General features: G+C 36.7%; 1 protein-coding gene across 1 annotated transcript in view; it reads right to left on the bottom strand.

The window, feature by feature from the left end:
* Nucleotides 1-1,236: 1,236 nt before the first annotated feature.
* The window catches only part of pth2ra (parathyroid hormone 2 receptor a), a 65,657-nt gene continuing 50,863 nt past the window's right edge, over nucleotides 1,237-16,030 (bottom strand). Inside the window, exons 10-12 of the mRNA XM_044366494.1 lie at nucleotides 14,742-14,880; nucleotides 5,935-5,976; nucleotides 1,237-3,795 (exon numbers count right to left, since the gene is read on the bottom strand). Coding sequence (XP_044222429.1) covers nucleotides 3,409-3,795; nucleotides 5,935-5,976; nucleotides 14,742-14,880 — 568 coding nt within the window. The 3' untranslated portion in view covers nucleotides 1,237-3,408. The remainder of the gene's footprint in view (nucleotides 3,796-5,934; nucleotides 5,977-14,741; nucleotides 14,881-16,030) is intronic.

The following is a 16,030-nucleotide window of genomic DNA, read 5'->3' as shown; positions in this document are numbered from 1 at the left end:
GTATTTTTACTGTTTCATTCAATATTCTTTGCAATTCTCCACTGGGACTTTTTTCCACTGGGTTTTTCTGGATTTATTAATTTTATGCATTGGCGCTCCCTCATGGAGCCCATGTGGACTTCAGTAGTACAACCCATTCCAACCAGCTAATCTAACATTTACTTTTTCACTTAGTGCAAAATGAGTAAATATAAAAATAAGTGATATACTGAATGTCAATTATAATGTTTTCATCTATATTTTACAGTTTTTTGACGAAGTTGACCAAATCCACTTTTCAACAAGCAGCTTCTGTCATTGCTTCAGGGAGGACTTCGCAGGTGTTTTGCCAAATGTGCTGAAACTTCCCGGGGGAAAATCTCACCTAACAGTACACCGGTGCAAGACAGGATGCCCTGGCTGAAGCTCTACCAGGTAGTGACAGTCACCTTGCTAATGAACCTGACAATAGATCTGCTGTAGTTACCACATTGCACACTTGAAGATGTATGTAATTATGAAAGTAGGATATTTTTCTGCATTGCAGGAATTGACTTAAGGGCCAGGCTTATCCTCTTGACATCCACCCTCAGAGAAAAGATTGAATACTACATCACTATGGGAGAGGTGGGCAGCTGTATTGTCCCACAGTACTGACTGGTAGACCTCATGTAAGTGTTACATAAAAAGTAAACTGAAAGCAAGTCTTATTTTTTAGTTTAAAAGAAGTATGCTAATAGCACACTTGAACAAACTTCTTTGTAGCAAACTTGGAAACTTGGAAATATGACTACGTTGATTCAAATACACTAAACATTGTACAAAAATATTCACAGTAATGAGCTTATTTGCCAGCTAACCACCACTAATAAAAAGCCCAGTATAAGACGGCACCTTAGGGTACATGAAACAGGCAATTTACTGCTTGTTAGCAAGCTGTGACAACAAAACATCATTATCCTCTGAGGGAACATTACTAAGTTTTTTAATGTTGATTTTGAGAGACTATGCTTCTCCACTAACCTGGAAAAAGTTGTAAACAGAAGTGAGTGAATGCCACGTGTCGCTTGCTTTATGAGTTGGAACGGCGCCCATACCCTAAAACTCTGATCCCCAGAGGAATCACGGCTAAATAATACCAGCTACTGACATAAAATTAATAAAAATTGAATAACCTGAACAATACTAATGTGGTGGTCATAAATTTGTTTTGGTTTTCTTTTTAAGACAACCAGAAAAAGGATTTATGTGTATATGAATTATTTAACTCATAAAATCCCACCCCCCTCTCAGGTATTCAGCTGAGTGGCGAATGGCCCCATTATTTAAGAGAGGCTGGAGGAGATGTCTCTCTCCCTGACTAAACAGCCAACTACTGTTGTTGCGGTTCATTTTTTCTTTTGTTCCTTTTTGCTTTGCTTCTCTCTTTTTTATTTTTTTTCCTTTTTGAGGACGGAGGTCGTGGCTTTGTTTGATAGGTTAGGTTAAGTCCATTTTTTTGATAGGTAAGGGAGGGAAGCTCTGGTTCCAACAGCCCATTGTGTGGTTGGCCCTGACTTCCCCCACCTTTGTGTTTTGTTTGACTTGACCTCCCGACTCTCATAGCTTTGGTTAAATTCTCAGCAGCTTATTTTAATTAATATTCTTTGTAAATAAAATAATTTGTGGTACAACTAAACCATGGTTCTGGCGCTCTCTTGAGCCAAGCGTCTTTTCTTATCTGTGGCCATAACAGTATCACACATCCATTGATAGCTAAAATATCAAAGAGCAGCTCAACAGGTAGTTGTTGAAAACATTAAACATTTATCAGTAGTTAACAGCGGGAGAGTGAAAATATATGGGAGAGGAGAGAATGAAGGGAGGAAAGACACAAACAAATATCACAGAGAAAAACAGCCAAATTCATTTAGCACATGGAAAGATGAGATTAAGAAGGATCTCTTCAAGTCATTTTTTTAAAGCTTCTGCAGGAGAGGCATACAATAAATATACTATTTGTGTGACAAGCATTATAATGCACTAACAGACATGCACGCACAAAGCAGACAAAAAAATCCTTAAGCAGCCACCAAATGCAGGCCTTCACTGTCAGCACAATAGTTGATTGTCAGAATAGAAAAATGGTGCTTTTAATGCTGTCACATTTGATGTGCCACTACAACTCTATGTGCTACTGACTGGGACTGTTTTTTGTGCCCTTGCTTACAGCTTAAACATAGCAAGTGAATCCACCAATGTGAGCACTTCACGGCAATAAAAGTCAAAATTGTGTGTGCACACAAATATATCAATACATCTCCCAAAAGGTGAGCAACATCTGAAGTTCATTTCAGTTTGATTTTAAAGTTACATTAAAAAATATTCTGGAAACATTCAGTTTAGTTCCACTGGGAGCCGCAGGTAGCATGTTGCTCTTCACAAAATGCATGACTTTTCACAAAGTGGGCTGACTGTACAAGCAAGCACATCATTTCACCATGACACTGACTGACTCCTCTTGCATGACAGATACTGTAATTGTAATTAAGCCAACAGGAGGGATGCACACTCCTATCAATGGCTGAAAATTACATTTTCTGTGGAGCTTGGAGCTATGCAGAGAAAATGACATACAGTATCTGCTATAAAGATTAAGTGAACACTTGTTGGCAAGAACAAAGATTCATCATGTCACCATTCCAGTTTTTTATTCTACAGCTATCATGCTGCTGGTGTTTTCATTTTATTTATTTATTTTTTTTAGAAAAGTATGCACCTGTTTCTTACCTCCCTTTTCTCCCAGCTTATGGTAAACATATTTTAATGTAAATTTCTCAAGGGTTCTGTGTGCTTTTTCCCCACTGTGGTTTATCATTATCTCCAGGTATAGAATCAGGGTGACAGCAGGAAAAGTGCACTTTAATGCAAATGCTGTTCAACAGCATACTGTATTTTCCATTTGTCCACCAACCAAACCAAGTGGCCTCCAGTGGCTGCTGGACAATAGAGGGCACTATGGTGTTGCCCTCCCTGAGAAAAACATGGGGTCTTCTGTTTATTGTGTTCAAACAAAAATGTTTGCCCTTTTTTTAAATCTAAAGACATCTGCAGTTTTTCAGTTGAATGAGTTGCATTTAGCCTTTAGGGCACTAGGTGGGACCTTACACAATAATCCACATCAGTGATCAACATTTAGTGCCAAGGCAGGTAGTACTCATTGATAAGTTTCAGCCAAGATCAACATTCTTTGTTAAAGAGCTTGTGTGTATGATTTCAATATTTCTGATTTTGGCGACTTCAAGTGGTACTATCAAGAGACACTGCGGAATGGCACCACTGCAGCAAACTGGCATTCAGCTCCATAACTCTGTAATTGTGTTTACTTTCTTTTTTAAGTTTAGCTAAAAAAAAATTCATCAGTCTCTCCCTTGTGATGGTTGTTGACTGCTACAGTGTTTCCTCCTCATCCTCGGCTGCAGCACTGGTATTGAAAACAGGCAGATTCTCCTTCAGCGAGATATCATCCACCTGCTTGGGGCCGCTGTCCTCAGGTTCTTCTGGTATGGATGGGTCTGAGTTACTGATCACATATCCTGGGAGGGTGGCGTGCATGCTGATCATGGGGGGACCTGTGCTGCGATAAACACGGCTTGAAACAAGCGTTGTGGAGCGTGTGGAGGGGCCACCCCCTGCCAGGTGGGATTGGCTGCTGGTGCTGTTGTTATTGAGGCCGACAACAACTGAGCCATAACGGTAGCGGCCGCAGACCACAGGTCCTTCCCACTCAAAGGTCAGATTCCAGCGAGTCCATGTTTTCTTTATCTCTGTCTGGACCTGTGGGAATGTGAACAAAGGAAGCAATAAACATCAAGTGCAGAAAAGAAGTCGTCATTGTTTTGCAAATATCTAAATCAATCATTTTGGGTTTTTTTGCAAAAGTTGGTTTCATCCTAATTTGTTTTTAGCCACGCTAACAGCATGGCCACCACTTTGGTCCAGACTGAAATATTTCAATAGCTGTAAGGGTGCCATGAAATTAAGCACATTCATTGATTCATTGATGACTTTTCCTCTAGCACCACAAGCAGGTCCAATTTTCACTTATCCTGTGAAATATCTCAAAATGTATGAGATAGATTGGCACCCAATTTTGAACAGATTCATTGTCTCCTCTGGGGATCCCCCGAATTTTTGTCTAGCACCACCATGAGGTTGACATTTTGGTTTTTAGTTGAGTTGAGTCTGGGTCAGAAATTCCCCATCAGGATGTAATAACTTTGATGATCTCTTATCTTTTCAAATACCATCATCTGGTCAAAATTTTATTTTGTCCTATAGCTACTGTGGTTATGACAAAATACCTGCAGAACGAATCACATTTCCTCAGCTGTACTTTGTGTTTATTGCTAATTGGCAGATGTTAGCAATGCTAACATGCTAAACTAAGATGGTGAACATGGTAAAAACACAGTATATAACAAGACTGAGTACATCCCCTGTCACTATCACTAAAATGTTAAATAATTACAAGCCCTGTCCATTTCATACAATTTTATTTGTTTTTAGAAGAAACCCAAGAAAAATTAAGCCAATTCATTGAAAAAAAAAACATTATGATCAAACTATAATGAAAGGTCCATATTTAAGAATGAACTGCAACAAAAGTCAGCACACCCTTCCATAGCGAGATATGCCTCTTTTTCAAGTGTAGGAATGACGGTGATGCTGCACACAGCACTTGGGGGGTAGCCATATGTCTACCAAGTCCAACACATCTAATAGTTTTAAACTGTGTAAAAAAAATAACAATAAATGGTCACTAGGATTAACAGCCAATACCTGTGTTTTCAATTGAAACACTGTGTTATACTATCAGTCACAATTGTAAACTGATCTGGTTATGTGACCTTTCACATTAGTCACATGACTGATGTTAATGTTAATCAAGACAATCCGTCTATTTTATCATTTAAAAGTTGAATTTCTTGCCCAAAGCCAACAACAACACTTTTAGAGCTTCCAGAAATTAAAAATACATTCTGTCACAATTGTGACCGGTGGGACAACACAGACTAAATTTGAATATATCAGTAAACAATTTCCTTCTAGCAAACACAAAGCAACAAAAGCATTTGGAGTCATGTTTTTGGCCATGTCACTATCTGTGTTTGGTCTCTTCCAACTGAAAAAGCATCAGTCTTAACTTGCTAGATGTTTGCCTTCACTAGCATCTTGTTTATTTTCAACCTGCCACTTAATGCTGTGGCGACACAGCTGCCTACAGTTTTCTATTGTCCAGTTAATTAAATGGTAAGGTTCAAGTATACCATTTATGTCTGCACCAAACCACAAAAACAATGCAGCATAAAGCTATCTAGAGCCACAGAGTTGGGTGTTAATTCTCAGGGCGGATTGAGACCCCTTCACACCACATGAATAATAATGTTAATAACAAAATTATGCTTTATGGGGCTTTGATTTAGCTCTGACTCAACAGAAAACAGACATCCTCTGTTTTCTGATAATTTTGAGTCGTATGAATTGCAGTCGCTCCGAAAGGTCTTGGAGGATGAAAAGAGTGTTCCCCAGGAGACAATCAAGAACATAAAAAGCGAGCAGAGAAAATGCAAAAAGAACATGGAGGCATTTGTGAAGACAAAACTGGCAGAACTGCCAATTCTGATTGCAACTGAGAGTGCTGAGTACAGAGTGTATGAGATTGAGGGATTCAGAGAACGATGTAATGGCTTAGAACACTTTTAATGAAATCACATTTCATTAGAGAGGGCAAGAAGCAGATGAACAGAAAACATACTTGACATACTTCCCCCTGTTATGTGTGTCACCAGAATAATACTAACACAAACTTTTTTTAAATACATTGTGTACATATTTTTTTAATGTGCTTCAGTTTTGGAGTGTTTGTGCTATGATTAATGTCATTTGGAAGAAAAATACAGTATATACACTCACCTCCCCATTGCAGAAGCAATAAATAATGGACACAAAGAAACCCTGAAAAGAGAGGAGATTGACATATAAATTATGAGTGTAGATTACAGTGGGTGGCAAGTCAAGTGAGAAAAAAACTAATATACAGTAGATATAGGATGATCCAAATCATTTTTCAAATGTCATTCTTGTCTCAGTACACTAACAATATTTATCATCAAATAAATATGATAATGATTTTCCAAGTCACCCACTGTCATCCCTTTGCTTATTCTAATGAAAAAAAGAAAGACAGAAACATTAATCTCTGCTTCATCTTGTGTTCTTTCCTCACACTATGATAAGAAGTTGAAGGACACACAGTCTTTGTGAAAGTGGTAGATTACGTGACCATCAGTGTGTGCATGGGTGTGTGTGCCTTCTTGCATATCTTTGCTAGTGAGACAACCTGGCAGAGACAATTTCTGATAAGCCTAAATCAACACTGCACTCTGTAATGAAGAACAGTCTCAAGAGACATTTATCCTAACAGTCATCTAATAAGAACGTATTTACTTAACACTGAAAACCAGCAACACTAATAACTTCTTTATTACAATTCAACACCCCTTTTAAGACCTAGAGGTTTTGTTTTTTCCTTTTTTAAACTGTGAATTTGAAGTTCTAGTAGAGTTTGAAATGTACAAAACAACCAAAGGAGTTATGGCACATGAGATTCTTGATCATTCTTAAAAAAGCAAAATTATTAGGTATATATAGACTGTAGCAAAATGAAAAGGTAGGTATTTATATTACTAAAGTATCTGATTAGATTACTCAAGTACCTGTATAAAAAATAACTGTGCACAGGTACAGTTTTATTAGTGGCATGCAATCAGAGCACATACATTTTTTTAAAGTAAAAATGGTAGTGATGTGCATGTCTATATGAAGATAAACTGTAGATAAACAAAAATTGTGACTCAAACTGCTGAGCAACACACAATAAAGATTCAAAGCACAAATATGCGTTGCCAAGGCTGGATTGCAGCTATCCCCAGAGGCCCCAAAGTTTCAAACTCACTTTATCAACTGATATGTGCTGATTTAATCTTTAATCTTTGGAAATATGCATCAACTGACATCATAAAGGCCTTAAGGTGGGTCCTGCTTAATTTCCTACTGAAGAAGATCCCTGTATCAAAATCTAGTTTAACGCTTCATTATTTGAGTATTGTGCTTAAATGCATATTTCTATAAATGATTTTAATTAATTATAACACAGCAAACAGGTCAGGTAGTTCTCTAGCATTGTAAAGAGAAGGGGAGTTAATTAGTGAAATCAGATGATTTTTAGCTCGAGAGCCCTGTAGCAGAGCACTGAACCTACCATACTCTGTATTTTGTAATCCTTCATTTCATTGAATTTAACCTTTTATAAAAGTTGTCTATACTTTTTTGGAGAAAACAAAAAAACTTTGTTTTAACATTAATTAGATACTGCCTTCTAGGAATAGCTGATGTTTCTTTGAATTCTAAGCACCTGTGTATATATGTGTATGGGTACATTCATTATAACTGTAGTAAGGGCAGCCACCCTTTAGAAATCTGCTAAGAGATAAAGGTGGGTGTTTTTCCAGCCCTCTGGATCTGCAGAACTGGCTTTTCATCTCTCGTGGTGGGGGTGTCAGTATTGACACTGGCCAGACGGGGCACTGGTGCTCTAAACCCCTGAGAGACCGATGATTTAACAAGATAACAAAATTAACAGCAAGACGCAGAAACACTTAATGACCTTCTGGGGTCATTTTAGCCGTGAACCAAATGAAAAGACAGAAGTCAAAGGGATTCTGTCTCCCCATGGAATAGAGAAATGAGTTTCACTTAAGAGACTGAAATACATTTCACATCAGAACAAAAGAAAAATCACCAGGATTAAACAAATAACCTTCAGTCTCATTCTTTCCCCATTATCTCTGTCTTAAACACACACATACCCTCTCCCTGTCATACCCTGTATAGTCTGAGATATCTGCCAGACCGTCCTAAGTTGTAGAGACATTCCTGCAGTGACTCCACACTGTATTTCTCCTTGTGAAGCACACGTCTGAATTAATGTGAAATAGCTGTCCAACTATGTAGTAATCCAGTTAATATTACTAAGCAAATGTTTTCATGAAAAATAGTTCAACTCCCATATCTGTATGATATAAAATGACAGATTTAATGCATTGTTTGCTGTGTAGCCACACTGCAATCTATTGCCCATAGACAGTTATTTCTCTGTAATACTATGTATATAGTTATTGCTTGCGTATTGTATGATCCAATTAGTTGTTGTTTAACTTTCTGTTCATCTATTAGAAGTATAGGAAATCACTTTGCCAATTAATTAGTCATGAACATCATTTTGAATAATTACCTGATGTGCTGTACTATGACTATTGTTATGCTATATATTGGATATTCTATATAATACACTGAAACATGCAATATATGCTTACAATCACTGTTGTTGACAATAGTGATAAGCTGAAGTATGTGACTTTTGCATGTAAAACCTCAAGTGAATTAATCTCCCTAGAGTTGGGAAAGTTTCAGATCATTTTTTTTTTCATTCCTTGACACAAAGGAATAAATATTCATTAGAGACGGATAACAATCTTCTCCTTGCACAAAATCCCTGCCTATCGTTGCTAGTTGATAATAAGACCTGACTGATTTTTGTCAGCAGGCTGGTCCTCCTAAGCTCAACAAGGCTTTGCTCCAGTTTATCTTAGTTTTTTCTATAGATGTCTAATCTGTTCATCTTTTGTCCTTGCCTTAAGTATGCAAGCATTTTAACCTTTAGATAGAAACGAGCCCCAGATTGCACCTCACTATCAAACTGAATGAACCTTTTTTATATATATTTTTGTACCACAGTAAGCCTAGCATTTGATATGTCTTGGAAGTTTTGTCATCCGGCCAACAAATTTAGTTAAGGAAAGTGAGTGTAGTAGAGCTCTATTTGACTATTTGACACAGTCCGCTGAAACGAGTTCATCTCTACAACGACGAACGACGAGTAGATGAACTTTACGTCTGCTGCCTGTGATAAGAGTTGATGTTGGATAGTGCTCTGAATTCTTATTTTTGATCCTCATAGAGAAGTTTTAATTATTCCTCTAGCGTTCTGCTGTTTCATAGTAACTGAATCACATACTCACTATTGCTAAACTGATTAGTTATGTTTTGCCATTTAAAAGATCTATTTTATTCATCTGTTTGATTCTGATCTTCTGTTATGTACTCATTATTAATGCCTCGTTTATTCAGTTGTAGATAGACATTTAGCGATAAATAAATGTCTGCATCTATCGCCAAGTCGTCGTCTGTGTGTATTCCTTGAAGCAGCAGACAGAGATCACTGTACCGAGCGTTCGCAACTTCCAATTATAAGATTGGTTGATTTGGTTTGTTTATTTTCCTTCAATTGGAGGCAGTGCCCCAATTATCAACGAGTACAAATTTAAATGCTAGTCGCAGCCATCACACTACTTAATCTTTTCATTAAGGCACATGTGGAACTCATCCTTAGTTGCATCAGATAAATAACCAAATACTTCAGGTAGCAGAAAAGGCTGTTTTCTTATGTCTGGATTTATCATAGTTTCTAAATTTGGTTGAAGTGTTGTATCCACCTTGCAGGAAGAAACTTTGCTAAACACAGCTTCACAATGGCAAACAAGGAAGCCTCAACCATTTCAGTTAAATAAATCTTGTTTTGTCACAGTTTGGTCATGTATGTGGCTTTTTATACATTGTGACTTATTTTTCTTCAGAGCATAGATTATCTTTCTCTGTCGCCATAAGCATGTAAAGTTAAAGAGACACCAACCTCCCAAATTACAAAGACTTGCACTTGATTTAGGATCCCATATTGTATTCAAGTTCAAGTACAAGAGGGAGGTCATGAAAGTTAGATGATTCATAAAAGTATTTATAATCACTTGTCCAATAAAGTTACTTGATTAACCAGGATTTGATTCTCCACAAAGTGAATCCACTATTGGAATTTCCATGATTCAGTTATTGTTGATTATTTTTTGGTTCAATTTGTTTTAGAAACAATTGGCCTGTGTCAAAACATACACTCACCATGATCCAGATTGATTTATAAAAAATATAATAATAATGTTATTAATAATTATAACATAATATATAAAGCGTGTGAGTGTGGAGTTATTATATACCATAGACCTTATTATCCATATTTAACATCTCAAATGTTTAATCTGCTTCAAAACAAATCTGCTCATGCTGGGGTGATGGAGTGATGCAGCTGAAGGTTTGTTTGTTTTTCTTCTTGGTTTTTTTTTGTACTTGTTTTGGCATGAAATTGTGCTTTTGTTGTATCTCTGGCCATTCAGACCACCATCACAAATGCAAACCAGAGTCATTTTTTGGCTTTAGGTGGCAGAGGCACAAAAACAGACCTCTCTAAAATCACAAAAAGCCTTTTCATGACGGTAAATGTTTCCACTTTCACTTTAATAGAAATTATTTCAACAAGTACACATTTAAATTCACATCAAAAATTAAATTGATATAATTGCTTGAGGAATGAATAGGTCCCATCCCTTTTGGTTGACTAAATACCACTAACCATCACACTGCAGCAAGAATTATGTTCGCTCCATTGGCAGCCTATAATTTAACACTAAAGCCGCTACAGATGGGTAAAATTTACCCATGGCGGTTTTTCAATTTTGTGTCACTATGTTTTAATAAAATATTCATGTCCCTCAGTCTTTGTCTTTTCCTAAAATAATGTTGTGAAGCACTCCCATTTGTTAAAAATAGTGAGGATGAATCCAGATTAAAATTTATACCTATAACCGCCACTGGGTAACCCTATATTAACCCTATGAAATGCAGTTATTTCCCTGTGGTTTATGTTTCTACATTCTAGTTACTAGGCAATGGCATTCGTTGGAGTGTATGATCCGACAACTACGTTAACTCATAATTAAATTATAAAAAGAGCAGGGTCTGAGGGATACGCACAGTCAAGGTGCTGAATCTCTGCTCAGTTTGTTTGAGGGACACATATAACCACATATGTTCAAATGAAGATGATTTAGCTAACTCACATACATTCCTAGTGTGAAAAATGTATTTTTAGTTAATTGATTATTCATTCATGTTTGTTTTGCCATGTTATCATTTATTGTTTATTGGCTATTTAGCCTAATTTGCCCGTTGTCTTACTCTGTTGATGAACAGAACATCAAAAGAGAAATATATATTTGTGTTATGATGTCTTTAATGGTTACTTCAAGTCTTATTCACACATTGTTGCAATGCCTAAATTAATAATTGATTAGATGAAATTGTGCGCTTGACTTTGTCATGTCGATTTTGTTGCAACATTAAATCACTCACAAGTGTGGTGGCTGTTTATTGTTATTATTGTGGCTCATTACTGTCCATTTGGGGTATTTAGGCTACTTTGGTAATTTAAATAACATGGGTTATCTTATTATGTGATGAATGTCATTTTATAAAAATATCATACCACCCAAATATACAAATATTTCCTCGTAATACCCATTTCCAGTGTCATTTTAGACTCATTTATACTGATGGCCATGCAAAGCAATTAGGGCTCTTAAAGATACTGATATTATAAAACAAAAGGAACAAAGCACAGGTGAGGATTAAACAAACTAATTTTGTGACTTTAAACATTCCTTTGTGAAGACGATGACAGAGTACATTTTTTAGTATTAGAAATGCGGTAGCCAGGCACACAGGTAAATTTTACCCATTGGCGGTTTTAGGTATATAGCGACCCCTGGCAGTTCTAGTGTTAAGGAATATACTTCTGCATAATTATGAATGGGTCATACGATACGGATACATTCATTAATAAGAGAAATCTTCCCACATGCACCAGCATCCGGTCCATTAAAAAACTGCTTTAAAGAGGATGAGAGGAACTGTCTGTTACTGAAGCACTCGTGTATATCTGTGTGTCAAGTGTGAGTGTGTACCAATATTCAGGAATACACAGTTCTTTAACTGTAATGCTGTGTCTGCAGCACATGGACATTTCTAGTTAGTAATTTGAGGAAAACAACATGCGATGAAGATCTATGTGACCACAATTTTGGCTTATTTTAAAAGCATGAATTTTCTTTCCTTTTGGACATATATTGGGAATACGTCATCTCATTTATTCCATAAACAGATGTTGTACTTACAAAGTAAACAAAGTCAATATGATTTATTTGTTGATCATATATTTTATGGAGGATCTTAACCTGTAAAGTAACCAGTAACAAGCTGTCAGATAAATGTAGTAGAATGACAAGTACAGTGTTTCCCTCTGAAACAGAAGGAACTGTAGGATCTTTGGATCCCTGGAAATGGAAATATTAAAGTAAAGTACATGTATGTCATAACTGCAAGCATAATACCTGAAAAAATGTACTTGCTTACTTTTCAACATATGGTATTCCTCTTCTCTGACATGAACTGCTCACTGAACCAGCCACTTTACTTTACCAGTACTTTTACTTTACTTGAATATTTTCATTTTATGCTACTTTATATTTATATTCCACTACATTTGCAGATTAAGATTATTGATACAAAATATATGAAGTGATAAAATACGAAGTATCAATATAGATTAAACTACCCAGCAGTATATAAGGTAATTAAAATTATATTAAAATTAACATTCAAATGTTAGGCAATACATCTGTAAAAATAATACATGTAGCATGTAACATAATATAACACAAGTAAAACTTTAAATGCAGGACTCTGATGTGTAAAAGAGTATTTCTATATTGCAGTATTGTGACTTAAAGTCTGAATTTTCCTCACTGGGACCGGCATGTTGTCTTCCTCTCTCCCTGAAAGCTTTTTTCTTTTTTTATAAGCTACTAGTTGACTCTCCCTCCACCTTAAATGTATTTTTTTTCGTTTATCATCATCTTTCTCTTTGCCTGTTTTCATGAAGGTGCTCCCATCACCTAACAAGTGAACCGATGCAACAAGAAAACATTAGTAACTGTGGTCCTGCTAGTTGTTTCACAGGGAGCAATAGAAAAGCAGATTACCTTCTGGAGTTGTACAATGATTGTTTGACTTTTTCTCATTTTTTCCCCTTTGAAATGTGTTCTGTTTCACTGTTTGATGTTGTGTTGAATTGCATGTTACCTCAAGGGGTTTCTGTGACCTTAGCCACATGTGAATCGAGAGGTGTGCAGCGGTTGCAGCTGCTCCTACAGTGATGGATTAGTCCATTAATCTGTAGTGCTTGGGGAGGATCCTACATTGAATATATTTTTTGAGTGCTTTGGGGGTCTTTGTAAGTAATTTTGGAGGGTATAATGAGTTAGAATAATAAGCCCTAACATAATTTTGTATGTTTCATATCTAAATAACATCAATAAACCTATAGTTGTTTGGGGCCCCTAGTAGTTGGGGCCATAGCTTGCTAGAGGTCACAAACTCCACAGGGAACCTTTAAGATGATGGAAAATCTTCACAAGGAACTGCAACAGGATTATTAATGTCTTTCTATTTTTGTTCAGTGAACAAAACAGTGAACTTTTATCATGGGCACTGATGCTGTCTGTCCGTATAGTGATACACGATGATACACGAGTGATGATCATGTTGCAGGAACAGTTTGCAGACACCGCTAATTATTATATTCATAAAAAAATTTAATCCGGGCAGCATTAAGTTCCCTACAAAATGTATTTCCTATTGCAAATTACTTGCAAATGGGTGTGATTTCTAGGAGATGCACAGCACTTTGATGGGAAAAGTGTATGAGAGGTTAGAAGCTACCAGATTTTAGCAATGTCATCATGTACTTTCATTTTATCCTAATTTGTCTGTGTGCCCTTGAAGTTCATAGTTTTCACTTATATGCTTTTAGTATTACATTAACTCCAAGTTTATAAGTATGCAAGCCATCTGCCTGACTCGGTACTGTAAAATCTGTTACATATTGGTCTAACTCTGGGTCTTCTTGATATTCAATATAATGAGGCAAGACTTTTTACTATCTTGCATAAGAATACTATGCAAGTTATACTTTACTCAGCAAACTTTTCTTGTGATCTAAAAAGTATCTACTGTATATGCAAGATAGACATGTTTTTTCCATATTGAATTTTGCATAAAATGAGTAATCATTAGAGTATGTTTAGCTGCTTTTGGCTGAGCCCCTGTAGTGTAATTTGATTTTCTCCATCCATCATCATTTTTACATGGAAGGGTTCATTTCCCGTTTGTCATCCAAGCAATTTAACGTAGAACTGAGAATCATTTAATTACAATAGCTCATAAATTAAGGGCAGAAATAAATTCTAATTAAGTATGAAATGTAATTTTATGAATATGTAGGAAATCACGCCCTTACTTACACATAGATTTAAATTGCTTATTTAAACTTTGGCAGAGTCACATTATGACACTGGATCAATCTCATTAACAAGCTGCTTCACTGAATAATGAACAGAGTTTCACTCTGACACTGACAGTGAGTAATTTATCGCAGATAATTGTGGTTTAGCCTCACACTGTGAAATTAAAATGTTATAAGTTACAATAAGTCAGCACTTTGCCCACAGTGAGAGACCATCTATGGGGCAGCACAAACTGAAATCTGTCATCTAATGGACTCTAAATGTGTTGTATGCGTGTCTCTGTGTTACTGAGAGTCATCACGCTGACTTTGAGACGATGTGTGGACACAAAAGTGCTTTTAGTGAACAATCATAAAATCACTGAGCTGTCTGATATGTGAATACATCCCATTACCAATTGAAAAAGAGTACCTGGAAGGAGTTGAAAAACAGCTCACAGTACATGCGGACCTCCCAGCTCGGTCCCTCAAATGTATGAGGCAGTCCAACAAAGATGATGTAGTGGATGCCAAACACCAGCACCAACACAAGGGTGGACTTCGCCAGTTTCCTATGGAGACACACACATGTAAATATGTATAGACCCCAACTGTCATGGACTCGTGGTTTTTGGACTGTTTTTGTTGTTCCTTTTGGTCATATGGTTTTGCTCGTTTATGATTTGAGTTGTCTTGCATTATAGTTATTGACATAGTTGGCCCCAGTATTTTATTGATTATCAACAGTTCCCTAGAAAATTGACTTTTTCCTTCTATTTTTTAGCATGCTGTTGTGCAACCTCTTTTAAAGAAACCTAACCTCGATCCCTCTGTTTTTTAATAATTTTAGACCAATTTCTAAACTTCCCTTTTTAAGCAAAGTTTTAATAAAGGTTGTTTTAACCCAACTTTTAGCTTTTATGTGTCAAAACGATATCTTTGAGAAATTTCAGTCAAATTTTAGAGCTTTACATAGCACAGAAACTGCCCTCCTGCAGGTAACTAATGACCTCCTTTTAGCAGCTGACAGGAGGGAGAGTGCAATTTTAATTCTTTTAGATCTAAGTGCAGCTTTTGACACAGTAGACCACACTATTTTAGTTGACCGTCTTAAGACCTGGGTGGGCATCAAGTACACTGCACTTGATTGGTTTTATTCTTACCTTTTAGAAAGAACCTTCTCGGTCACCACTGGTAACTTCACTTCTTCCACAGCCCACATTACCAGTGGTGTACGCAAGGTTCGATTTTAGGTCCAATTTTATTTTCCATCTACATGTTTCCACTTGGCCAAATCATTCAACAACACAACGTTTCTTTTCATTGCTATGCAGACGACACAGATATACCTTCCCCTGAGACCCCGTGATCCTAGAAGCCTAGCCGCTGCTGTAGATTGTCTCAGCGATGTCAACTGTTGGATGGCACAAAATTTCCTTCAACTCAACAACTCAAAAACAGAAAATCATACTGTTCAGTGCCCCTAATCCGAAAAACGCCATCAGTCTTGGTCCCCTGTCCACCTACATGAAGCCCACTGTCAGAAATCTAGGAGTACTGTTTGATTTAGATTTAAGTTTCAAACCGCACATTAAAAAATTTGTCCAGTCCTGTTTCCTCCAAACAAGAACCATTTCTAGAATTAAGCCAATGCTCTCCCACTCTGATTAGATTACTGTAACTCCCTCCTTTCCAGCATAACACAAAAATCCCTCTCTCGCC

The sequence above is a fragment of the Thunnus albacares genome, chromosome 11 (assembly GCF_914725855.1).
Source record: "Thunnus albacares chromosome 11, fThuAlb1.1, whole genome shotgun sequence".
NCBI classification, from domain to species: Eukaryota; Metazoa; Chordata; class Actinopteri; order Scombriformes; family Scombridae; genus Thunnus; species Thunnus albacares.
The sequence above is the reverse complement of the archived record's forward strand: the minus strand, read 5'-3'. Positions and strand labels throughout refer to the sequence as shown.